Below are 25,375 nucleotides of genomic sequence, written 5' to 3'. Positions count from 1 at the left end.
AATCTTGGGCAAATTCCAGCTAACCCGGAAAAGCTCCAAATAGTCTGAAACTCCTAGCTACACAATTTTGCGCCCAACCAAAGATAAACCTATGAGAAATGATAAAAATCTCCTACAAATGGCTAAGAAATTATGCACAAATATACTCTGGAAAATAACTATCACTCCCAACTAAAACTTTTCAGCAAATACTAGCACCAAACACCAACAAAAACTCTGATCTCCAACCCTTGCATAGGCTCTATAAGAGAAAATTTGGCCTAGCTAAAAGATACAGGAACAACTCTGAAAAATGGTGCCAAACTCCTCTAACAAATATAAAATCTCTTGCAATTACCCGGAACCTGCGATAGAAAGATGATGCTCCAAATAACCTCTGGGGTTTGTCTTCTGCGCCTAGAAGTAACAATTTTTTGTGTGAATCTTCTACAATAAACTCCAATGAAAGTCCTGAAATAGACTCCCCCAAAGCCTCACTAGGGAGACACACGAAGTTCTCTGAAATGAGGGTGGAATTTCCTCTTGGAATTTCCTTGTGCTAAACAACACTAGTTGACTTGGCTAAGCAGCTCAAGCAAACTCTCCAATTTTGAAATCAAATGCCAAAAATAGAATGATCAAAATGAGGCTCTAGCCTTTCTTTTATGGTTGCTTTCCCTTCCTCATGCAATGGTTTGATTTCTTGCACACTATGATTTGATACCAAGGTTTGATTTTCATTCTTGGTAATCTCCACAAATTATCTTCACTTTATTTTATTTTTTCTTTTCCTAAGTCCCAACCTTTGCCTTTTTCTCCAAAAATTCACTTAACATCTCCACAAGTTATTTCTCCTAAGTTTTATTTACCTAATACTATGTTAATCACCAAAATTACAAAATTGAGAATTTCCTTGATGAAATTTCTAATTAGGGACATGACAATCCCCCCTCGCCAAAAATTGCTTGTCCTCAAGCAATGTTTGAACAAGTGCCCTCTCTGATTGTTGATCACCACTACAACTACTAGTAATACCAGTGCCAAATGTACCAATGAGTCATCCCCAATCTCAACACTATCCCGACATGAAGGAATCCCTCAATACTAGGATCCCAAGCCATCCTAATAAATGTGAAGCATACCTTGCTCCACTCGTTATCCAACCAAATATAGGTACCAGAAGTCATCTGCATACTATCAATAAGTAGAGCATCATAATAATGTAGAACTCTATCCAACTCCCCATGAAGCTGCCCTATTGAGTAGTCCACCTCATGTACCCCAAGAGTAAACTCTATAAGACACAACATAATCCCTGTGGGGATGAAGTCTCTCCCACATGAACTTCCCCTAGTATCCTCCTATTGACTAACCTTCCATGCTAGTGAAGTCCCCCACGCCAATAGAAAAGCACTAAAACCCAATGGAAGATCTAAATGATCTCCCCCTATAGGAAGTAGATCACCCCTAAGGGTAGTTGAACCGTGAATTCTATGATTCCAGGATCCCATGCCAGTCCCAAAAGGGTACCACCATGTTGACACTGCACCACTTTGACTATGACATACTGGCCATCATGCTCAAACTGTATCCTCCTCTCCTGGGACCTAATGGAAAAAAATATGTGAAGACTAAGCTCATCCTGCACTTGCATCTCCATGATATCAATGTCTAGCCATCTACTACCAATCTCGGTGTGGAGAAGTATCAAGGAAAAATGGCCTTTCCATGTGATGAAGGCCTTAGTTCTCCCCCATATGTCAAACCAAGAGTGAGCTGAGTCACTCTCTACCCTAATCCCGCTCGTCACAAAATAGAGTGGCCAATCATCCAACTGAATCCCTAGATCCCATAACCATATCGAATGCGGCAAATTCCCGACAATTATTGGCACCAACTCATACCACATCTCGTCCCTGTATGCAATCAATATATGTACTCCATACATCCTGAATCAGTGTAGTGTGTGCAATATTGCTTTGTGTCTACCATACCACACTATGAGATCTGTTATCCTGACTCCTGTAGGTGCTGCCCAAAACTGGTTGGAATCTAAACATCCACCTACAAGATGGATCCATCAGCAACTGTATGTGCTCCTGACACATCACATAATGTCTCACCCAACATGTGTCATGCATCCCCCTAAATGTGGGCTCAAGGGTGGAGCACATGCTACCCCTGCAGCAAATCGAACCATCCCCAAGCATGCACATACCAACTCGCACCCTGACCATATTCCATGGCTGGAAAGCCTCTCTACTAATGCGTTGTTTCCTATCCAACTATCTCATATGAACCTCGTGGGCCTTTGTTGCTAGTGATGAGAGCATCAAGAGACAATATACAAGTCCCATGTGTCAGTGTGCAATGATGGAGACTGATGAATGGAAGCTCACAGTCAGCCATGTGATCAACTCACTCTCTAAATCTCAATGTGCCAAACCTAATGGTGTTCTTGATGTCCCCTTCAAGAGATCTCTCTGGTGGAAACAATCCAACAAATTGTTGTGCATCATCATGCTATGTTGTACATAAATACCCACCCCTGCACTCCTTTGCATAACACTAAACTCTGAGGCACAACTTCGTGCACCAATGAATATCAGCCCTCACTGTCATACCACCTTGTACCATATGGAATCCCATATGTGCCAATGCATCTGCCACTCCACTAGTAAACTTGATGTTGTGTAAGTCTCTCCTCCCACTCCATGGTGCAAATCCACGCACAACAACACACCACCATGCATTTACATGCTCACTTGCAAACCACTGCTCGACGTTGAATGCTCCTACACGCCACTGGATGCCATGATCTAAAGTTGAGATAGTACGCATCAGCCTGCACCCTACCGGTATCGCCACCTCCACTATCACATCACCATACCCTCTAATGTATGGGCCTCACCTCTAAAATACCCTTGAGAGACATGAGAGGTGAATCCCCCTATGTACTAGTGGTGATGCCACCACTATGCTGCTCCTCCGTGACCATTTTTCCCCACATAACTAGGGAGAACAATCGACCCAATACAAGTCACTATCTGGCACCTTGCAAATGCCACCTCCTCTGAAAAACTCTTGTCGGAGTATGCTAATAATCCCGTGACTCCATGCACAGCCAACATGCGCAAACAACTCGTGGATTCTACCTTCTCCCCTACTAATCCAACTTGTCACTAATGTTGATGGAAATCCAAAAGTATGTGGATGCTCAATCACTGGATCCATCACACCGCTACTGCCCTCATGATCAGGAGCTCAAAATTTGCCAAAAATTCAAATTTGTAGGATGGCATGGAACCTGAGCAAACACATAGATTTCATCATCCTGAATCTGGTGCAACTCGTTTTGCGTGAAACGAACATCGTATGCTCCCATAAATGCGATCTGTTCACTTTGTCAAACAAGTAAAAAATTTGCAAATGGATGATAGGGATCTTGACTGCGCATCTATACTACCTAGGTGGAAAGGGGAATATTCTTGGAATATTATCAGAATATTCTATTAAGTTGGCTTCATCTTATTGGTCCACGTGTTTTTGCATGGGCCAATGAGGAGGTGACATGTGGCTAAACCTAAGGCTACCACTGTCCTCCTAAGGGCACTGTAAAATTTGTGTGGCAGACAGGGCGGAGGCTAGGCTCGACCCTGCAACCTCCCATTCACAAACACAATAACTTACCAACACGCCCGCAGATTTTTACTTAACAGTCTATGGAGGCAGGTTTTATTTAAATATTAATGTCGCCAAGGTTGGAGGGTCGGGCAGACTTAACCGCCCCCTATGTGAACACCAGAATCGCCAGAGTTAACCGTTTGTTGTGACCGCCAAGGTCACTGCCATCACCTGACTGCCAGAAAAACCACCCACATGTGATCACTCCCACGCAAACCACTAACGAATACTGTGATCGTCGAAGGGAGGGGGGTCAGCACCGAGGGCTAGCCCCTAGACGCATGGACCCCACATGACCAATCTTTTGGTTTTAAAGCCTCAACGGAAAAATTAACAGTCCTACAGATCCACCCGATTTTCAGTGAAAATGTTGCTCAGTTAGAGCGTTTAGCAGGCGAAATTATAGGATGATGCCCGATTTTGTGCAATTTGTAGAGCAAATAGTGGAGAAACTAGGAGAGATCATAACTTCTCCAGTTTTCGACCAAATTGGATCCCTTTCTCCCCTATTTTACTTTCATAAAGAAGAAATCTTAGATAGCTTTGCTTCGGTTGTTGCTGAGGTACTATCACCCTTAGAGTGGGATAGAGTCATTCCGTATTGGATACTTTTCCCAACAACACTTAGACAGGTACTAGATCTTGGAAAATTTAGATAAAGGCAAATCCATTTTATTCACTCAATCACTCACCATCGCCAAATGGAGACATTTCTTAGCATGGCTATCCATTATAATCAAGTCGATAAGTACAAACTCTTCGCAGGCCAGGAAGAAATTAAGCGCATCATGCGAGACATTAAATAACTTGGATAACTTTTATATCCATGTGTCAACTTGATTACATCATGTGTCAACTTGATTACATCATGGCCCCACAAGCTACCACGTGTAGGTTTATCAGTTGCTACTACTAGGAACTTCAATCTCTACTTATTTATTAGCTACCACTGAAAGGGAATGCTGCCCCTGCTTGTTTACCAATACTCACTAGAAGGGACTCTTGCCCAGTTTCCGTATATGTGCACATCTTCCGTATATGCCCAGTTTCCGTATATGCGCACATCTTCCGTATATGCCCAGTTTCCGTATCTACGCACATCTTCCGTATATGCCCAGTTTCCGTATATGCGCACATTTCCGTATATGCCCAGTTTCCGTATATGCCCACATCTTCCGTATATGCCCAGTTTCCGTATATGCGCACATCTTCCGTATATGCCCAGTTTCCGTATATGCCCAATTTCCGTATATGCACACATCTTCCGTATATGCCCAATTTCCGTATATGCACACATCTTCCGTATATGGCCAGTTTCCGTATATGCGCACATCTTCCGTATATGCCCAGTTTCCGTATATGCGCACATCTTCCGTATATGGCCAGTTTCCGTATATGCGCACATCTTCCGTATATGCCCAGTTTCCGTATATGCGCACATCTTCCGTATATGCCCAGTTTCCGTATATGCACACATCTTCCGTATATGCCCAGTTTCCGTATATGCGCACATCTTCCGTATATGACCTTCCGTATATGCGCACATCTTCCGTATATGCCCAGTTTCCGTATATGTGCACATCTTCCGTATATGCGCACATCTTCCGTATATGCCCAGTTTCCGTATATGCGCACATCTTCCGTATATGAATAAAATTTCAAAGGAATATGTGGTTATATTTGTTTAAATTAAATTATAAATAAATTCAAATTTATCCAGTCATTGAAATTGTCGGGTGCTCCAGGCATCTACTGTCAATTTTACATGAAAATGTAATTTTCCCATATATATTGAAAGAAAAATTAAAGACACATATTTCAGAATGAATGGTCGAAGTTATTTTGTGAATATTTTGTCTCATATCATATTAATGGCGAACGAACAATTTTTTAATGTTCATATATATATATATAAAACATGTGTTTAACAAACTTGGAAAAGGATATGAAGGCTTCCGAGTCTGTAAAAGATCATCGCATCTCTGGTTCAAGGCGCCTCTCATTTATCACTATATCGAAACCAACCAGTTTACAGTCACATTCATTGCATCGTGTAAGAAAATTCATGGGTTAAATCCCGCAAAGTTTTCTCATGAGTGCGTATATCAATCAAAATAAATTCACAGCAGCTTTAGTTTGAACTGAAGATCGATCCCTGTATTCAGTTTCTGGTGGTCTTCAATTCAGTTTCTGTTTTATACAAATGGGGTTTGGCCTTTATCTGTTTTTCTGGTTGCAAAATTGTTCCCATCCAAAAACACGAACAAATTTCCAGATGCGTTGTATTCATAGTCTCGTGCCGCCCCCAATTCCGGACGCCCAAAAATCAGCACCGTTATTGTTGGTGACGTGCTGCGTAGAGGATAGGGGCATCAAGCATAACCCTCGGCTGCGAAGGTCGCATTTGGCTGAATCGTCCCCTCGTCCTTCCTGTTCCAGAAAGATCCATCATACGACCAAGTTTACATTAAAATTTCAAGAATGGCGGAAATTAGATGCGGCATTAGGTTATGAAACGTACTGAATTTCGGCCTGCAGGGATGCCTTTCAGATATGGCGTGCTCAGTACATGCAACAATGAATCTACTGAGAAATGAACAGTTGCCGCGTAACCTTGAAAACAAGAACTTCTAATTGAGGAAATGTCCTGTTCTGGAACAAATTATAAACTGTGGAAACTTGAAGATTTAGAGGAAATATTAAAATTTACCTGGACCTGATCTTGAAGAAACCTAATGTATCCTATGGCTTCAAGAAGTACTGACGCCGTGTCCGTCTGTCATTAAATTTAAAATTTCCAGAGGGAACAACCTTATTACTTCATAAAAACAGAGGGAACAACCTTATGACTTTATAAAAACAGCATTTAGAGGGAACAACCTTACTACTTTATAAAAACAGCATTTAGAACTAAACGAGCATTAACCTTTCCGAAAGGCGAGACAAGCTGCTGCAGCGCTGTGATTCGTTCCCCGAGCTTTTCTTTCTTTACATTCACCTGCATGAACCAGCAATTTTTTTTCAAACGGAGATCTTTTTTCAAGAACTGCGGTTGAAATTGATAAAAGTGCTAAATTTTAAAAGAACTTTGAAGCTCACCTTTAATGAAACGTCTGAGGTTCGAGTTCTCTTGCAAGCAGCATTCCCAGGGCCAGCATTATCGTCGCTTTGTATTACAGAACTCGTTCTCTTTTTCTCTGAGGCCGCATCTTCGGTTTCCTCCGGTGGCTTCTGAATCAGACAGAATTCCCCAATAGTAAAAGATAACAAGAAACAAACAGTTAAAGATTACGTTTCCTACAGAAAAAAGAAATTAAAGGTCTGCATTCAAGCTATACGAAGCACGGGGTATTTTGGTCATGTACACAGGAATACCCGGCGGGGTTGATTTTCCAGAATGAATTCAAATTTGAATTTCATTACCCCGCGCATAATTTAAAAACTTGACCGTACGATGGGAGGGGAACTGCAAGGTTGGCTGCGGGCAGGATCGTCGGGGGCTTTTTGCTGGGCAACCCGAGAGGGATGATGTATAATCGGATGAGGTATGGTCCGTCGCTGTGCTCTGTAAGACTCTGACAGAAGTACCCTCCATAGCATTAACTTTACTATGGAGGTGGAAATAGGAATTGCGCCAAACGCACCTCCTGCGTGGCCGATTTCCTTCCTTGGTCACTATTCTACTATGAAGTAACTACCACCGTCGTTACCTTCTCCAACTCGCATACCTTTCCAAAGTCCATTTCCCTAGTTTGTAGGTGAGTCAAATTTTGATGGCTATCAATTTTTTCTTTTTACATCGCGTTTTGGGTAACAACGCAAAGGTTAATCTGATGTTCTCTTTGTCTTTGCCTACAGATATTAGGTTTGGCTATTCAACTGGGGTTTTCCGAGTCACGAAGGTAGCGCTAGACTTCTATTCATACATGTAGTGCATTGGTATTCTTCGGTGCTTCCAGCTATCTCTATCGCTGTTCTCGCTAAGCTTTTCTCTTGTTGTCAGTTGCAGAGTTGCCCATGCTCCTTCCTCCGACAACAGACTCGCATGGCAACGGAAAGACTCTTAGAGGCCAAGTGTGAATTGGAATAGTTGCCCTAGATAACTATCATGTGAATTGAGAAGTCGTTTTACCAGCTAGGTCGTTCTAAATAACATGTTTATAATTGCGGCTTAAGAAATCCATAACTAAGTTAATGTACTCTCTGGCTATTTTGTGATTGGTAAAACCCTTCTTGGGTTCCTCTTGCTATGTGGAAAAAGCTCCAATTGGGTAGTAACCCCATTCTATTGATTTACGCTAAATGCTATAGCCTGCAATGGATATTTTCTTCAAATTCGAGAGGAATTATACATTTTATATTTTGATAATTTACTATGGGTTAAATTAGTTACAGTTGTAGACTTCCTTTATAATGTTATTCTTTTTCAAGTGAATAATAGTTTCTTTGATCATTTTCCGTGTGAACGATTGTTTCCTCCTGACATTTTACTATCCTCAAGAGGGTTTTCCTCAAAATACTTATTATTGTCTCAACAATGCACTGTTTACAACAAATCTCAATTCATTGGTTGTAGAGATGCTTAAAATGCTTCCATGTATAATTTTTATCTGTTAGGAGGATAATCCCTCATCTGGAATCACTTCTTGGATGTCACGAAAGAGACAAGGTCAAGGAAGTAAATCCACGACATGGGTTTTTCATTCCAACCTATAGTTCTGTGTAGTTCTTAATCGATTTGATTAAAGGTTTTAGCAGCCCTTCACAACAATTATTATTAATTAAAATATATTTGTCTACACATCTGTTTAATCGGAGATTACACATTTGCTCTCTGAATCCAATCCTTCCAATGCCTGTGTAAAAGGGTTGGTTCCTACAGGTGATCAGAACTTACCTGCTATCCCTCCATTCACAAGCTCAGGCTTCCATTCTGGCGAATGCATGGTACTTGCAATATAGTTGCAATATATTGTTATTTGTTTGATAGCGGTATTTTTTCATAATCGACATACATGTCCTTAATTTTAACTCTACCTGGGTTGGCAATGTTCGAAAATGATCTGCTGAAAGCCTTGAATTATTTTCTAACAGCAATATAGACACTATACTTCTCCTCTGCTTCTTAAGGCTGCGTCACTTTCCATGTTATTGAAAAGTATGATTTGTACTCATGCTGGCATTATTAGATGTAAATATAGTCTCTGTTATTCATGTTTTTTTCTTAACACATAATCTATAGAATCTCACACCACAAAATCTACAAAAGTTTCATTTTTCATGCACAACAAAAAATTTACAAAAGTTTCTTTTCTTCATTCATAACACATAATTTACAAAAGTTTCTTTTCTTCGTTCATAACACAAAATTTACAAAGGTTACATTTTTTCTTAAATCTATTCAACAATAGAGCCTTCCTAATGATATTCATTTCAATAATAATCGAATGATGGCAGTGTGAGAAGTTAATACTTATCTGTTGTGCGAGGATCCCAAAATTTACGGATAGGTTCCCACCACCCATCCTTAAGGAAATGGAAACTACGTCTAAGACCTTCCCCTGTGCTTCTCTATTCCATAATAGTGTTCTTCACAGCAGTTTGAAAAATTCACTGGCCGCAAGACTTGATTCAATGCAACCTATAATTTCTTCACAAAATTCATATGTAACACAAAAGTGTCTCACTGGTTCATGCCCAGCTCTGAAATCACCCCCCTTGGAAGCCTCCTGCCCTCTTCCTCCCTCCCTCTCTCTCTGCTGGGTTTCCCACATCCTCAGCAAGAAAAGGAAGGAGTAATTTCTTAACTGTTAACTGTCTGGTAAAAAGAGAGTTACTTGGGTCCCTTCCGTAAATTCTAGGTCCTTGCTTAAATACTAATTATCTCTTTTATTATTTATTCAACTTCAGCCACTATTTTTTACTAAATAATTATCCAATTCATACAAAAGTAAATATTAAATATTTACAATCACCTGGGGGTGTCACATCTCCCCCCGCTTAAGTGAAACATCGTCATTGGTGTTTATCTCTTCAGTTTCTTTTGAAAACAACTCAAGATATGCCTCCTGCATAAACTCTTTATTTTCCCACGTGGCTTCCTCCAAGCTGAAGTACTTACATTGTACTTTAACTGGCATCATAGCTAGTTTCCACAAAATTATTTTTCTCTGGTTGAGTATACCCAAGCGTTCTACCAGAAACTCTCCATCCGGTTTGACCTGTCAACGAAGCGTATTAATCATCAACCTTTTCCATTCCAAGTTATACACACATTCATATTTTGTTTTACAAATATATATTACTTGTATGTCTTGCCAATTTATAACATGTTTGGAATCATAAACATATTTCTTTAAAAGCGACATGTGAAACACATTATGAATCCGTAAATGATTGGGTAGAGCAAGTCGATATGCCACAGGTCCTACCCTTTCTGGAAATTTCCATAATAACGGGGTGCGATCTTTGCACAACTTCTCCAACAAAGAGAACTTCTTTTGGGTTTAACTCGCAAGTAAACATGATCACCCACCTGAAATTCTCAGTAAGTTCTTTTCTTATCATCATACGCTTTCTGTCGATCCTGAGCATCTTTCAAAATTTGCCGAAATCTTCTCACAATATTTTCCATTTCTTTTAGCATATCAGGTTCTAAGATTAGTTTATTCTTAAGGTTGTTCCAATTGGAAGGTACTCGACAACTTCTCCGATATAGCATCTCATAAAGGCTCATCTTTAATGCTTCATGATAACTGTTGTTATAGGAGAATTCTACCAAATGTAAGTAATCTTCCGATTTACCCGGCTGTTGCATTACATACATATGCAGCATATCCTCAACCACTTGATTTACTCACTCAGGTTTCCAGTTGGTTTGAGGATGGTACGTAGTGCTATATTGGATTTGAGTACCCAACCCAGTAAAGAGTTCTTTCCAAAATGCAAACGTAAATTTTACATCCCAGTCTGAAATAATACCTTTTGGCATACCATGCAATCTAAATATCTCCCTCATGAATACATCTGCCACTTGAGATGTTTGGTAAGTAGACTTAACAAGAATACAATGAGCTACTTTACTCATTTTATCGATTAATACCATCAAGAAGTCATTCTGTTTCTTGGTTTTGAGTAAACCAATTATGAAGTCCATAGTAATTGTATCCCATTTCCACTTTGGAATGGGTAAAGGATGTAGTAAGCCTGCAGGGTGCTGGGGTTCAGCTTTAATCTCTAAAATTCCAAGCACTTTTCCAAATACTCTGCAATATCCTTTCTCATTCCAGGCCAAAAATAATTTTTGATACCACGGATGGGCGGTATAGGAAGTTACGCGGAATTCATCTACTATAAATTGTTTTATTGACAGCTGGTTAGGGACATATGTTCTTCCTTTGAAGGTTAACAAATTTTCATGATTAATATTATATTCGGTTTGGATTCTAGTATTTTGTGCCAGCTTAGCTTGCTGCTAAAGATATTCATATTCTGGGTCTTTGAAGAAAACCTCCTTAACCTGCTTGGAAAATCTGAATTCCACTTGACTATAGGAGATTATGTAGACATGATGCAGTTTTCTACTTAGTGCATTGGCCACACGATTTTCCTTTCCTTTAAGATCTTTGATGTCAAAGTCAAACTCACTCAAGAATGTTGTCCGCCTTGCTTGGCGTGCATTCAAGTGAGGTTGCTTAAAGAAGCTAGTTAAATTGTTGTGATTTGTCAGTAACGAAAATCTTTTCCCTAATAGGGAATGTTGCCATACCTTCAAAGCGTGGACTACAACTGTTAGCTCCAAGTCATAGGTAGAATATATTTTCTCTTGTTCTTTGAATAAACTACCTTATCCTCTTGATTTAACTCCCCCCCCCCCCCCATCTCCCACCTACACCTTCTTGGCAGACATCTGTATAAACTGTGAATTCTTTTTATGGATCTGCAACTTTTAGCACAGGAGTGGTAGTGAGTAAATGTTTCATATTTTCAAAACTTTGTTGACACTCTTCTGACCACTTAAATACTTTGCCCTTTTTCTACAAGGAGGTGATTGGGTAGGAAACTTTAGAGAATCCTCTAATAAATCAGCGATAATATCCAGATAAGCCCATAAAGGAACCTATATCTACTACATTAGTTGGAGTAGGCCATTCCATTATGGTTTTGATTTTCTCTGGGTCTACAGCTATACCCTCAGATGAAATGATATGTCCTAAATATTGGATTTGATCTTTGTAAAAGTCACATTTACTGAATTTGGCGTAGAGGTGATTTTGCCTCAAAGTTTGTAGCACTACTCGAAGGTGATCTCAATGTTCTTTTATATTCTTGGAATATAAAAGAATATTGTCAATGAAAATGAGAACAAACTTATCTAGAAAAGGGCGAAAATTTCCATTCATCATACTTATGAATGTTTCTTGGGCATTAGTGAGTCCGAAAGGTAGAACAACAAATTCGTAGTGTCCATAATGTGTTATAAACACTGTTTTATATATGTCCTCGTCCTTAATTCATATCTGATGATATCCAAATCGTGAATCAATTTTTGAAAACATAGCAGTGCCTTTGAGTTGGTCAAGAAAATCATCAATTCTGGGTAACGGGTATTTATTTTTAACCGTTAACTTGTTTAATTGTTTGTAATCTATACACATGTGGAGAGTACCATATTTCTTTCTCACAATTAAAATTGTAGCTCCCCACGAGGATACGCTGGGACAAATATACCCTTTGTCTAATAATTCTTGGAATTGCATCTTTAATTCTATCAATTCTGGAACACTCATTCTATACGGGGCCTTAGAAACTGGATTGGCTCTAAGAACCAATTCTATAGTGAAATCAAGGTTCCTTTTAGGGAAAAGTCCCAGAATTTCTTCGAGAAAGACGTCTTTAAATTCCTAGACATCAGGAATCTGTTTTAGGGAAACTATCTTTTCCTTAGAATTGGCATAGCCCACCTGAACAACATAAATTTGACAGCCTTTACGAATACATTCTCCTAACTAATGGGCAGAAATGGGACAAAACTTAACTTCTCTTCTAACACCTTGAATTTATTTTCTGATACCTTCATGAGTAAGAAAATTAATTGTTTTATCTTTGCAATTCACCAAGGTCGAATGTTGCTCCAACCAGTCGATGCCTATTAGTACGTCATAGGAGCCTAGTTGTAGCATATTTAAATTGGCCTTAAACTTCTGCCCCGCTACATTTATGATGAAATCCTCTACTTTTGCAATTAATCGTCATTTGGCTCCCATGGCTAATTGCACTAGCCAAGGATTCTTGAATTTTACCCTTTACATATGACATAAATCAACTATTTTTGGATTGATATAACTTAGGCTTCCACCAAGATTTATCAAAATGGAAATGGGATGGTTAAGTATTTTACCTTCAAGTTCCACCACCGCTGGTTGGTACTCTACTTGATGTTCTTCTAATGTTGCGTTGATTCTCGGTATGATTCTTGCCACATAACCAATAGTAGAGGCGCCTTGAATATTTGCAGTTGTTCAACTCAAGTACGATGAGGACAATTTTAATAATAGTGGGATTCCCCACAACCCCAAAACTGTAAATAGGGCTTTTTAAACTGCATAGATTCTGATTTTGCTAGAGGCTTCATTTTGTTTTACTTTAGGCTAAGATCTAAATTTTTGTTGACCTCTAGTTGGGGTTCCACTTAACATTTTCCGGTTAATATTCTTTGAGCTCACCGCCCTTGCATTCTCACTAACTGGAAAGTTTTTTTGCCCCTTTTTAGCTGCCCAATTCTTAGTATTATCACCCTTCTGCCTCATTTGTTGGTAAAAAATTCGATCTTTTCGAATGGATTCATCCATCATCTTAGGATTATCAAATTCCAGTCTTTCCTTCATGTAAGCATGTAAACTACTGGTAAACTGTTGTGATTTAGGTTTCTCCTCATGAATATAGGGGACATATCTTAATAGAAAGGTGAACTTAGTTATGAATTCATCCATGGACTGCTATCCTAATTTCAGATCATGAAATTCTGTCCTTTTATTCATAATATCGTTTTGTTAAATATGTATCCTTGAAGTGATTTTGAAATTATTCCTAGGGAACTTCTTGTTCTTATATTCCTCGAATCATTTTAACTTCCTCCCACCATAGGGTGGATTTACCTTACAGATGATATATTGCCAACCTTGCTTTCAGATTGTCATCATATTCATATATTTGAAAGCATTTGTTCATATTTATTAACCATGCTTTCGCTGCTTCCTCAACCTCTCCATCATAGCTCGGGGATTTAATTTTTTTGAACTCCCCTTGTAATTCAGTTTTCTGTCTTTTTCCCCTTTAACCCTGAAAACATTATCAGATTCTTCTTCATTACCATTTTGACTCCCTTCTCATTTTAGGTTCTCTTCTCACAGCCAATGTAACCTCTCCCCATTCCCTTCATCCTGACTAGGATTTGGGTACCTTTGGTTCTGTTGGTCTGATAGGCTCTTCATAATTTTCTCTTGTTCTAAACGTAACCTTTCATTGTCTACCCTTAAATTCATCATTTCCTCTCATAGTTGTTGCACTGTTTCCAACAATGCAACATTTTTGTTTTGGTTTTCTCTGTCTAGCTAAACCCACACTTTCGAGTTGTTGCCTAGCATAGGTATCAATCCCCCATGTGGATTGCTCCCTGCTCCTTGTCTCATGGTACTTAGTTCTTTCTCTATGTATCATTATGCAATTTGTCAATCTGACTTAAACCATTCAAGCCTCAATGTTGCAACTTAGGCTCTGATACCATTGTCACATCTACCCGCCCCTTAACATGAAAAAAATAAAATAAAAAATTACTCGTCATTATGTAATACACATATTTGATCCCCTGGTAGACTCTTACCATTACCATATTTTAATTTTAAAAATAAAAATAAAAAATACACAATATAACAATAACCATATCACCATCAATTAAATTATGGAGCATGCTACAAGTTGGGTCTAAGGTTCTGTTAACGTAATAATGTAGGAGTTCATTTCACTGTACAGTCTATAGTCAGGATTGTACTCCAGCTACAATAATTTCTTTTCCTGTTTAATTGACCTGCTAGCCAACATTTAATCCTGCCAGCTGCCTAGGTACCAAGGTCCTACACGCACCACATAGATTCAACATCATCATTGATCCAAACCCTCTGCATCTGATAGTCTCCATTGATTGTAGGGCTTATGGGTAACTGTTTTGTGCTACCCTCGCCTTCACGGTTCATTTGTTCGATGCGTTTTTGGGGGTTATGGGTTTGCGAAACCCCGATTTTACCAAACTCGCCTCCTACGTGGTTGATTTCCTTTCTTGGCCACTATTCTAATTATAAGTAAATACCACTGTCGTTACCTTCTGCAACTCGCATACCTTTCCAAAGTCTATTTCACCAGTTTGCAGGTGAGTCAAATTTTGATGGCTATCAGATTGATTTTTTTTTTTTTTTTTTTTTTTTTTTTTTTTTTTTTAAACAGGGTTTTGGGTAACAACACAAAGGTTAATTTGATGTTCTCTTTGTCTTTGCCTACAAATATTAGGTTTGGCTTTTCAACTAGGGTTTTTTGAGTCACGAAGGTAGCACTAGACTTTTTTTCATACAGGTAGTGCATTGGTATTCTTCAGATTTTCCAACGATCTCTATAGCTGTTCTGGCTAAGCTTTTCTCTTGTTATCGATTGCAGTGTTGCCCATGCTCCTTTCTCTGGCAGCAGACTCGCATGGCGACAGAAAGACTCCCAGAGGCTAGGTCCAAATTGGAATAGTTTCCTTAGATAACTATCATGTGAATTGATAAGTCTTTCAATCTTAACTCTGAGTCGTTTTACCAGCTATGTCTTTCTAAATAACTTGTTTATAATTGCGACTTAAGAAATTCATAATTAAGTTAATGTACTCTCTGGTTATTTCGTGTTCGGTAAAACCATTCTTGGGTTCCTCTTGCTATGTAGACAAAGCTCTAACAAGGTAATAACCCCATTCTCTTGATTTATGCTAAATGCTACAACCTAAAATGGATATTTTATTCAAATTCTAGAGACATTATACATGTTATCTTTTGATAATTTACTGTGGGTTAAATTAGTTACAGTTGCAAACTTCCTTTATAATTTTCTTCGTTTTCAAGTTGAAAATAGTTTCTTTAATGATTTTTCACGTGAAGGATTGTTTCCTCCTGACATTTCACAGTCCTCAGGAGGGTTTTCCTTGAAATACTTATTTTTGTCTGAACAATGGACTATTTACAAAAAATCTTAATTCATTAACTGTAGAGACGCTTAAAGTGTTTACGAATGCTTCCATGTATAATTTTTATTTGTTAGGAAGATAATCCCTCACCTGGAACTGCTTCTTGGTTGTCACGGAAGAGACAAGATCAAGAAATTAAATCGAGGACACGAGTTTTTCATTCCAACCTATAGTTCTGTGTATTTGTTAATTGATTCGATTAAAGGTTTTGGAAACCCTTCACATCAAGTATTATTAATTAAAATTTCCTTGTTTGCATATATATTTAATCAGAGATTATGCATTCACTCTCTAAATCTTATCCTTCCAATGGCTGTGTAAAAGGGTTGGTTCCTACAGGTGATCAGAACTTACCTGTTATACCTCGATTCATAAAGTCAGGTCACGACTAACAACCCGACGAATGCAAGGTGCTTTCAGTATAGTTGCAATATACTGTTATTTGTTTGATAGCGTAGTTTTTGATAACTGACATACATGTCCTCAATTTTAATTCTAACTGGGTTGGCAATGTTCGAAAATGATCTCTTCAAAGTTTTGAATTATTTTCTAACAACAATATAGACACTATACTGCTCCTCTACTTCTTAAGGTTGCACCACTTTCTATGTTATTGAAAGTATGAGTTGTACTCATGCTGACATTATTAGATGTAAATATAGCCTTCGTTATTCATCTTATTTTTGCTTTGGAAAATAACACAGAATCTATAGAATCTCAAAACACAAAATCTACAGAAGTTTCATTTTTCATGCACAACACAAAATTTACAGAAGTTTATTTTCTTCGTTCATAACACATAATTTATAGAAGTTTCTTTTCTTCCTTCACAACTCAAAATTTATAGAGGTTACATTTCTTCTTAAATCTATTCAACAATAGAGCATTCCTAACAGTATTCATTTCAATAATAACCAAATGATGATAGTCTGAGAAGTTAATACTTATATGTTGTGTGAGGATCCCAAAATTTACGGATAGTTTCCCACCACCTGTCCTTGAAGAAATGGCAATTACGTCCAAGGCCTTCCCCCGTGCTTCTCTATTCTAGAACAATGTTCTTCACAACAGTTTGCAAAATTCACTGGCCTTAAGACTTGATTCAGTCTAGCCTAGAATTTCTTCACATAAGTGTCACACTCGTTCATGCCCAACTCTAGAATCACCCCCCTTGGCAGTCTCCTGCTCTCTTCCTCCCACCCTCTCTCTCTGTTGGGTTCATCCCCAACGAGAAAAGGAAGGAGTAACTACTTAACTGTTAATTGTCGGTAAAAAGAGAGTTACTTAGCCTTAAGTGGGACTGACTTGTAGAGTTGTGAGACCAACTTGTTCAATTAACAAATATGGTTTTTTCTTCTTCATTGTTTCGAATAAAAAATACCAACCGTTGCTATTCAAATTTTCAACATTTGGGTACCAAAAAATACCAAATCTTCTTGCCATGTGTCTTCTATACTAACTCCATGCTGATGTCATCCCGTGCCAATAGAATACTACCATGTGTCTTCCAGTAAGGAGAGAGAAAGCAGTTCCCAGACCTTGGTTTTGCATTAATTTCCTTTATTAAAAAATTTAAGGATCTAGAGCCATTTGACTACTACATCACCTTCTCCTTGCGCCACTTCTCCCAACACTACATCACCCCAAGCCTTCACTTTTGTGCTACACTATTTTCTCTTTTGGGGAACTCCTCCCAGGATTAGATGTCTCATTGGGACCTCCACTGCTGAGCTCTCCACTAATCAAAACATTCCTGCTACTATGTGTATTGTCCACTTCCTCCTAGGCTTATGTAATCTTGGGCATTTTAGCTATGCCTTGTTCTTCCAGGGTAGGAACTGTGGCGTGATGTGATTGTGGGACCTCCCTACTCTACAATTTTTTCCAATGAAAATCGTTTACTATAGACTTCTTCTCAGGATTGTGTTATCTCAGGTGCAACACTTGCACACTCCTTTGGTTATTCTGGGGAAGGACATCCAGAATGATGTGTTTGTGGGACCTCCAAGCACTACTGCAACTCCAACCATCAACACTCTTGTTGCCTGCTATGATGCTATGTGGACTATCCACCTCTAATCTGACATATGCCATCTTGGGCCTCAACACTTGTGAACATTTTGGTCCTTAGGGAAAGCTCCACCGGGATGATCTATACAATGGGCTTAACTACTCACCAATAGAAATTGCTTTCGCTACTACACTATGAGGCCACATCTGACCGAACCTTTAGTTTAGAGACTCTGCTAAAAATATCCTCTATGTTTGGAAAAAATTCCAAACTTGGTCACCACTTTGTCCCTTCTCCATTTTACTCTAATATTTGACATTTTGGGGCACCTAACTTTGACTGGCAACAACTTTTGATCTAGGAAGCCATTTGTGGACTTCAACATACCATTGGAAATATCTCTTAGAGCACAGTCCAATGATGGTATTTCCAGAAGCATATGCACTAATATTATGAGGCAAAAACTGCTTCAAAGCTCAGGACTCCTGAGCTTAACATACCATGCACATTAATGCTAGCCTAATTGATTCCATGGCCACTTCTTTTCTTGCCATATTTGTTGTCAAAAAGACATAGATTGTAGGTGGTTTGTAAGAAAAAAAAGTGTGATGGGCAACAATGACCCAAGAAGGAATAAGGTTCCTGGGAATAAGCATGCAAGAAGCATTAATGGGTTTGGCAAAAATGGTGTTAGATACAAAAATCCATTTTCCCCATTCCTATATGATTTCAAATGCTACAACTATGGAAAATTCGGGAACAAAGCAGTAAGCTGCAAATATTGGAAGATGAGTCATGCATCTTAGAATGTGCATGCAAATTTGGAAAACCCTTTTGTATGCACTGGATGTCTCAAGAGTTAGAATCCAAAAAATGGGAGGAGAACCACTCTTATTTCTCCATTGTAGATAAAACAAAAGGGAAACAAGAAGATATGGGGGAAGAAAAAGAAGTTGGATAAGTAGTGCATTTTAGCCCTGTTTAGCCAAGATAAATCTCAAACAAGGGTAAACGAAACACTAGAAGGTAATGCCTTTTTCAAGACTTAGCTAATAAATATGTGGAAGAAGAAAGAGGACAATATGATCAGGGGGAGTAGATCCTCTGTTTCTATTTATTAAAAGAAGAGAATGGCATCAAGATAGGCCAAATAAATCAGATGTTGGGGCTAGAAAGAATTAGACAGAGAAAGGCATCTAAACATTGGAGATAATATTGAGTCCCTTGGCTAATTACGATAATAAATTGGTTTATTTAAAATATATCAGTAGTGCAGGAGTAAGAAGGAGGAAAATTTGTGCAACATAATTTTAGGGGGGAGTACACAACAACATTTTATGTTGTGAGAAGAAGAGGAGCTGTTATCACTCAGAATTTTCTCTAGAAGTTATTAGAGGAAATAAAATGACCGAGGTAACCACATACCAACTTTTGGGCATAGGCTCTAGCCAACCTAAGCTCAGAGAGGGCTCTCTTTATATGATTTAGCTTTTTTTGTTGGGATTTTAGGCTAGTTCTAAATGTTCAAGGGGTTTTTGATTTGTATTAAATATTGGGTGATGGGAGTCTTTAAATGAATGGATAGGATGATGTCTCTAGTCCATTGGGCTATGGAGTCGGCAAAAGAGCAACAGGACTAGATTAACTCATAAAAGGGAATGTTCAAAGGGCAAGATAGTAGAGTAGAGTGCAGATCTTAGGGCTAGAGGGGTGAAAAAGGTTTTAACCAGGGTGAGAGAGAAATTAAGAATTCTCAGACCAGGATTGAAACGAGGAACAAAGGATAATTGGAAACAAAGGGCAATTAAGAATCCTTTGCTATAGATTATAAAGAAACAACCTAAACTATGGAGCAATTAAAAATTTCTTAACTTAGATTATCAGAAATATTTATTTGCCTAACTGTTATAACAAAGTGTAATTAAACAAATTTTGAGATAATAATCCAATTATGGCATTCAAATTCAAATAAACATTAGGGAAAAACTTTAAGAAAGATAATAACAACGTGAGAAAATACTTGTTTGCACTTCGCTCCACACATGAATTCTTTGAAATATCTGGTATTTATTCATCAATCCAACTTGCTGGCCCAGTCAATGCTCCAATGGCTTTACAGTATTCCGATCAAGAAGTCTATAGAAATGTCTAAGAATGCACCCTACATACTTCGAAGTGTGAAGTATTTATACTAAGGTTTTATTTCAAATATCTCAAAGTGACTTGAGATTTAATCTAGGAAATACAAATATCTTCTCGCAGGAAGATAGAGACAACTAGTGAACTGCTTTCATGTTGTCCCATTTATTGTGGTACTGTTGGCTTTTATAGTTAGTTTTTAGCTCTTTATGCTCTTTTTTGTTTGAATTATCACGCTGGAAGCTTCAGTTACTTTAGGATTTCCTCTGATACTCTTTGACTCTGATATTGTTTCACTCTGATGACCTGTCTTTATCCTTCACTGTGTTTTTCCCCTTTACTATTCAATTTAACCTTTTACTATGTGTTTCAACAGTAAATTATTTTGCTTTTATGTGTATCAGCAGGGAAGTGAATATTGATAAAGTCTATGTATGTTTTATCCGTTTGTCTTCTAACTGCATCCTCTGTCTGGTTTCTCTATTTTAACTGTCAATGCTCTGTATACGTGTTTTCTTCTCAACTCTGTGTGTAATTGTCTTCATCTTTGTTCCTTGTATAATGGTCTTCTTTTTCTAAATATAGGTTTTTCAATAGGTTTCTTGTCGAGTCTTGGAGTAAACACGTTCTGCGACTAGTATCAAAATTGTTTATCTAAGCTCGGGTCTTCCACTGATTACCTGTAAAATTCAACAATTATTAAGAAAACCTCATTCGGCTGGAAAGGCACTTGATGGCTTTATTTGCACAGGGATGCTTGGGGAAGGGGTTGTGGCAGTGTTTTGGACGTAAATGGAGGTGGAATTGCGTCGCAGAGGTTTAGGGTGGTGCTGAAGGGTTTAATGGGTTTATACTGTGAGACGAGAAAAGGGCACGAAAACGAAGGTTTTTGGGGTTTTAAGTCTTTAACAGGCAAATTTTTGAATTTGGTGTGAAATTTCATGTTTACAGATAATAAGCGGTTTATCGAGTTGGCAGGGATGTGGTATTGGGGGTCATCACACTGCTTATGAGGCGAAGGCAGTTTTTTGGAGGGGTCACCCAATATACTCTAGAGCGTGACACGTAGCCATCGGGGGGTCGAGGAAAACTACCTTATTGGGCGGGTAACGTTCAGCCATCGAGTGCAGCCGATATGGTTATGGAGTGTCGAATGAAGCAGATGTTGATCGGATGGCAATCGGGCGAGGGAGGCGAGCAGGAGATAAAATATTGGGCTTAATGGGGGGCCCAGGCTTTAAACTTTGGCGGTATGAGATTATTTGATGTTTAATCAGGAGTTAACAATGATCGAGCAGGGCTTAATAACGAGTTTTAACTCTTTGGGTAAAGGCGGGGCGTTGCGTGAGGCCAATACGGCTACGCATTGTAGGATTTGAGCGCGGATGATCGTACGGTGGAGGGTCGTGAAACAACACGGAGGAAATGTACAGAGGCTTGGGGGGCCCAAAGCTTTAATCAAAAGTGATTTGTGTTAATTTGGGGTTAATGGGGGATTTATTTGTTTTGTTGGAATAAGGGGTAAATGTATTAATTTCTATTAAAACTAAGGGTTGGGGGTTTTTACATAGGGATTTAGTTAATATACGGGAAAAGGGTTATATCGGGAATTATATAATAAAGTTAATAATTAATATGAAATGCGATGGGCAGAGTGGGTTTTTCCTAAGTAAAAAGGTAAAATGTATGCATTTCGCACACTTTGCTTTATACTTAGGATAAAAGGTTTTTTGTGGGTTTTTGAGCGAAAAAGGATTTACATGGGGGGTTTTCACTTTTCTTAGGTAAATGATGTTTAACCTTAGGAAAAAGGGTTTTCTTAGGGTGATGAGGGGAAATGGATTTTATGAAGGGGGAATGATTTTATGAAGGGGATTCTAGCACTTGTGTCCATAAGTCATTAAGCCGAGGGTTCGGTCCCACCAAAAGTCAGATAAATGCTCTGAGCCTCTTTGACTTGTAGGATTAAAAGTAATAGAACATACTTGTATATAGGAAATTAGTAAGTATAGGGGAAAAATGAATGAGGGGGAGTTAGTCACATGAACTTGTAAACCTTTATCTTTTCTTCCATATTTGACCATACATGTTGAAAGATGTGTATAAGCATGATGTATGTGTTTCAATCCAATTAACTTTGTAGTTCATCAACCCTTCTTCTACTTACCCATTTCTTACCTCTAACATGTTTTCTTCATTTCTTTGGGTGCATTTAGGCTAGAAAACTCTTATTCATCTATTTTTCTTTTGAAAAATAATCTATCTAATTCTAACCTTATATCATCCAAGGCTTCAGAATAAGCTTACGAGCTCCTTTTATTTTCTCTACCTACCTAATGATCTGCCAAGATTAAGCTGTTTGGTTAGATTTTATTCTCTAACTATAAACATAAAATTCAAAGCATGAAATAACCAAGATTAAACAGTTTGATTACCATGGATTGTGGCATGAATAACAAGTTGCACACAATCATTATTATGCATAAAAGTAAATAATAGTGGCATTTAGACTTGCACACTTTCATGGTCTCTTTTGTTTTTGGGGTTCATATATTTTCATTTTTTTGACCTTCTCTTATTCTTTTTGTCTTTTGATTTTTCTTTTAGGACATACCCTCTTTACATTTTTTAATTTTTATAATATGGAAAACGTTTTCAGAAAGCAAAGGTATGTACAAAATTACAAGGCTTAAACTTAGTCATTCAAAATTGTGACTCCTATTGGTATCAAAACCTAACAGTGGCTCCAGTTGGGGATGTCATTTCCTTGTGAAATGTCAAGAACTTTAGAGATCAGTAGCCTTTGAATTGTTGTTGTTGTTGCCTTGCAAAGTGTCCTTCTATGAATCTACATTATTGATACTTATGATAGTAAATATTTTAAAGCTTAGGGCCTTCTCTTTGGGCTTCAAACTCAAAGATCACTATCCAATCCAAACTAGACTTTTGAAAATAGAATATGTACAAATGAAAACTAGTAATTAGGTTCAAAATAATGTTTTAGCATTCGACCATCCACTGGCCCACCTTCTGCATTTGTACCATCAATTTCACTCAAGAAGAAAGCATTATTTCCTCTATAAGCATAAATGACATAGGGACCTTTCCATAGGAAATCAAATTTCCCATGTTTTCCTTTATCTTCCCTCCTTGAGTCCCACTTGAGAACTTTGTCACCAATGTAGAAATATTTAGCCTTGGTTCTCTTATCAAAAATCTTCTTAATCTTTTCTTGCACAACTTGAGACCTCACATACACCTCTTCTCTTGTTTGTTGTAGATGAATAGTTTGGTTGATTCTTCTTTGGATACTATTTGGTTCAACCTGCATTTCTTGAAGTATCTTCATTACTGGTAACCCCAAAGAGGATGAATAGACATCTTCCATTCCATAAACTAGTTGATAGGGAGAAGTACCAATTGATTTCTTAGTAGTCAATCTGTCTGCCCATAAGGCATTGACTAGGATTTTATTCCAAGTTTTCTTATTGTCCTCTAGTAACTTCTTGATGATATTTACTAAGCTTTTGTTTGAGGATTCTGCCAGTCCATTACCTCGAGGGTAATATGTTGTGGAATGGCCAAGGGTGATATGGTATTTATTAAAAAAATATATAATTCTTTGGATTTAAAGGCTGCTGCATTATCAGTAATGAGCTTAATTAGACATCCAAATCTTGATAGAATATTGGCTTCAAGGAAGGTTATGATAACAGTATCTGTGGCTTGCCTTGAAGGTATGGCCTCTATCCATTTTGTGAAGTAGTCTGTGGCTGTGAGGATCCATTTGTGTTGGGCAGAGGAGGGTGGGTGAATTTCACCAATGAAGTCTAGACCCCATTGTTGAAAAGGTATTTCAACAGAGATTGGCTTGAGGGGTAAAGGTAAGAGCTTCTTATTCCCCTCAAAAATTTGACATTTGTGACAGGAGGTCACATATTTTTTGACATCAGCAAACAAGGTAGGCTAGTAGAAACCAGCTCCAAGGATTTTATCTGCAGTAGTCTTCTAGTAAAGGTGTTCTCCACAGTCACCTGCATGAAAATCTTGTAAAACTTTTTCAGGTTATTCTTTTAATAATAAATTGAGAAGAATACCTTCACGATCTCTCCAAAAAAAAACATTGTCTAATATACAAAATCTTAAGGATTTCATCTTCAAAAACATGCTTTTAGTCCTAGATAATTTATAAGGAGCTTGTAAATTCAGTCAAACATAAATAATATCAACATACCAAGGTGATTCAAGAAAGGCCTAGCTGATTAGTGGAGCTGCCATCTCCTCTTCATTATATATTGTTGTAATAAAGTTTATATCCAAGGCCTGACAGTTCAATTCAGCCATAATCTTGGCTAAATCTTGGCCCTTGATTAACTTATTAGGTTTGATTTTTATATCATACTCTAAAATAGTAGCAATCCACTTTCCCCTCTTTCCATCAGGACCATCCTGAGTTAGGATGTCTTTAACTACTGAATTGGGAACATAGGCTACTATGTGAGAATATAAGATGTATACCCCAAAATCCTTAATAGCTTTGACCAAAGCCAAGGTCATGGCCTTGGTCATTTTTTTGTAATAGGACAACAACTATTGTGTGTCCAAAACAAAGGAAAACAAGATGAAATCTCTGTCAAATTTAGGACTGATTAATACAAGTGTTTTAGTTAAAGCTAGTTTGATGTCTTCAAAGGATTTCTTAGCCTCAATAGTCCATTTTATGGTGGAGTCTTTTTTCAGCATGTTGTTTAGTGATCTAATTAACTCTGCTAGGTTAGATATAAATCTTCTAAGAAAATTAATTTTTCCTAAGAAAGCTTGTAATTCTCTAATGTTCCTGGGGTGTCTTATTTGTAAGATGGCTTCTATTCTTGTAGGATCTATTCTTATACCATCTTTTGAAATTATGTGACCTAACAACTTTCCTTCCTCTAACCCAAACAAGGACATTTTGGGGTTCAAGGAGATACCAAACTTCCTTCATTTAATAAAAACTTTCCTTAGATGATCTAAATGTTGATTGTCAGACTTTGAAAATACAATAATATCATCTAGATATATCACAAGGAAATCATGAATTTCTTTAGCAAAGGTTATATCCATAACCCTCTGGAGAGTGGCTCCTGCATTCATTAGCCCAAAAGGTATTTTCACATAATTAAAAGTGCCCCAAGGAGTAGTAAAGGTAGTTTTGGGTTGGTCATTTAGATGAACTAAGATTTGATTATAACCAGAAAACCCATCCAGCAATGAGATTATGGTTGATCCAACTACTCGCTGTAAAATGTGAT

The 25,375-nt window shown here is 38.0% G+C and overlaps 1 protein-coding gene across 1 annotated transcript; it reads right to left on the bottom strand.

The window, feature by feature from the left end:
• Nucleotides 1–5,616: 5,616 nt before the first annotated feature.
• Nucleotides 5,617–7,406, bottom strand: LOC149216066 (transcription factor bHLH113-like). The gene is made up of 6 exons (XM_089389808.1): nucleotides 7,374–7,406; nucleotides 7,107–7,238; nucleotides 6,763–6,948; nucleotides 6,590–6,661; nucleotides 6,185–6,439; nucleotides 5,617–6,093 (listed from the first exon to the last, which is right to left on the bottom strand). The coding sequence occupies exons 1-5, from the start codon at nucleotides 7,404–7,406 to the stop codon at nucleotides 6,326–6,328; spliced, it is 537 nt and encodes a 178-aa protein (XP_089245934.1). The 3' UTR covers nucleotides 5,617–6,093; nucleotides 6,185–6,325.
• Between the last annotated feature and the right edge of the window lie 17,969 nt (nucleotides 7,407–25,375).

The sequence above is a fragment of the Pinus tabuliformis genome, chromosome 1_1, assembly GCF_031772625.1.
Source record: "Pinus tabuliformis cultivar Carrire ecotype Pingquan chromosome 1_1, CPIR1, whole genome shotgun sequence".
NCBI classification, from domain to species: Eukaryota; Viridiplantae; Streptophyta; class Pinopsida; order Pinales; family Pinaceae; genus Pinus; species Pinus tabuliformis.
This window is presented reverse-complemented; position numbering and strand designations above follow the sequence as displayed.

Bases quoted from the DNA above. Each gene is read 5' to 3' on its own strand.
- LOC149216066 (XM_089389808.1), bottom strand. From the start codon at position 7,406: ATGGACTTTGGAAAGGTATGCGAGTTGGAGAAG. The intron at 7,239-7,373 runs GTAACGACGGTG...TACTTCTGTCAG, and splicing joins AGGTATGCGAGTTGGAGAAG to AGTCTTACAGAGCACAGCGA. The intron at 6,662-6,762 runs GTGAGCTTCAAA...TGGTTCATGCAG, and splicing joins CCTCAGACGTTTCATTAAAG to GTGAATGTAAAGAAAGAAAA.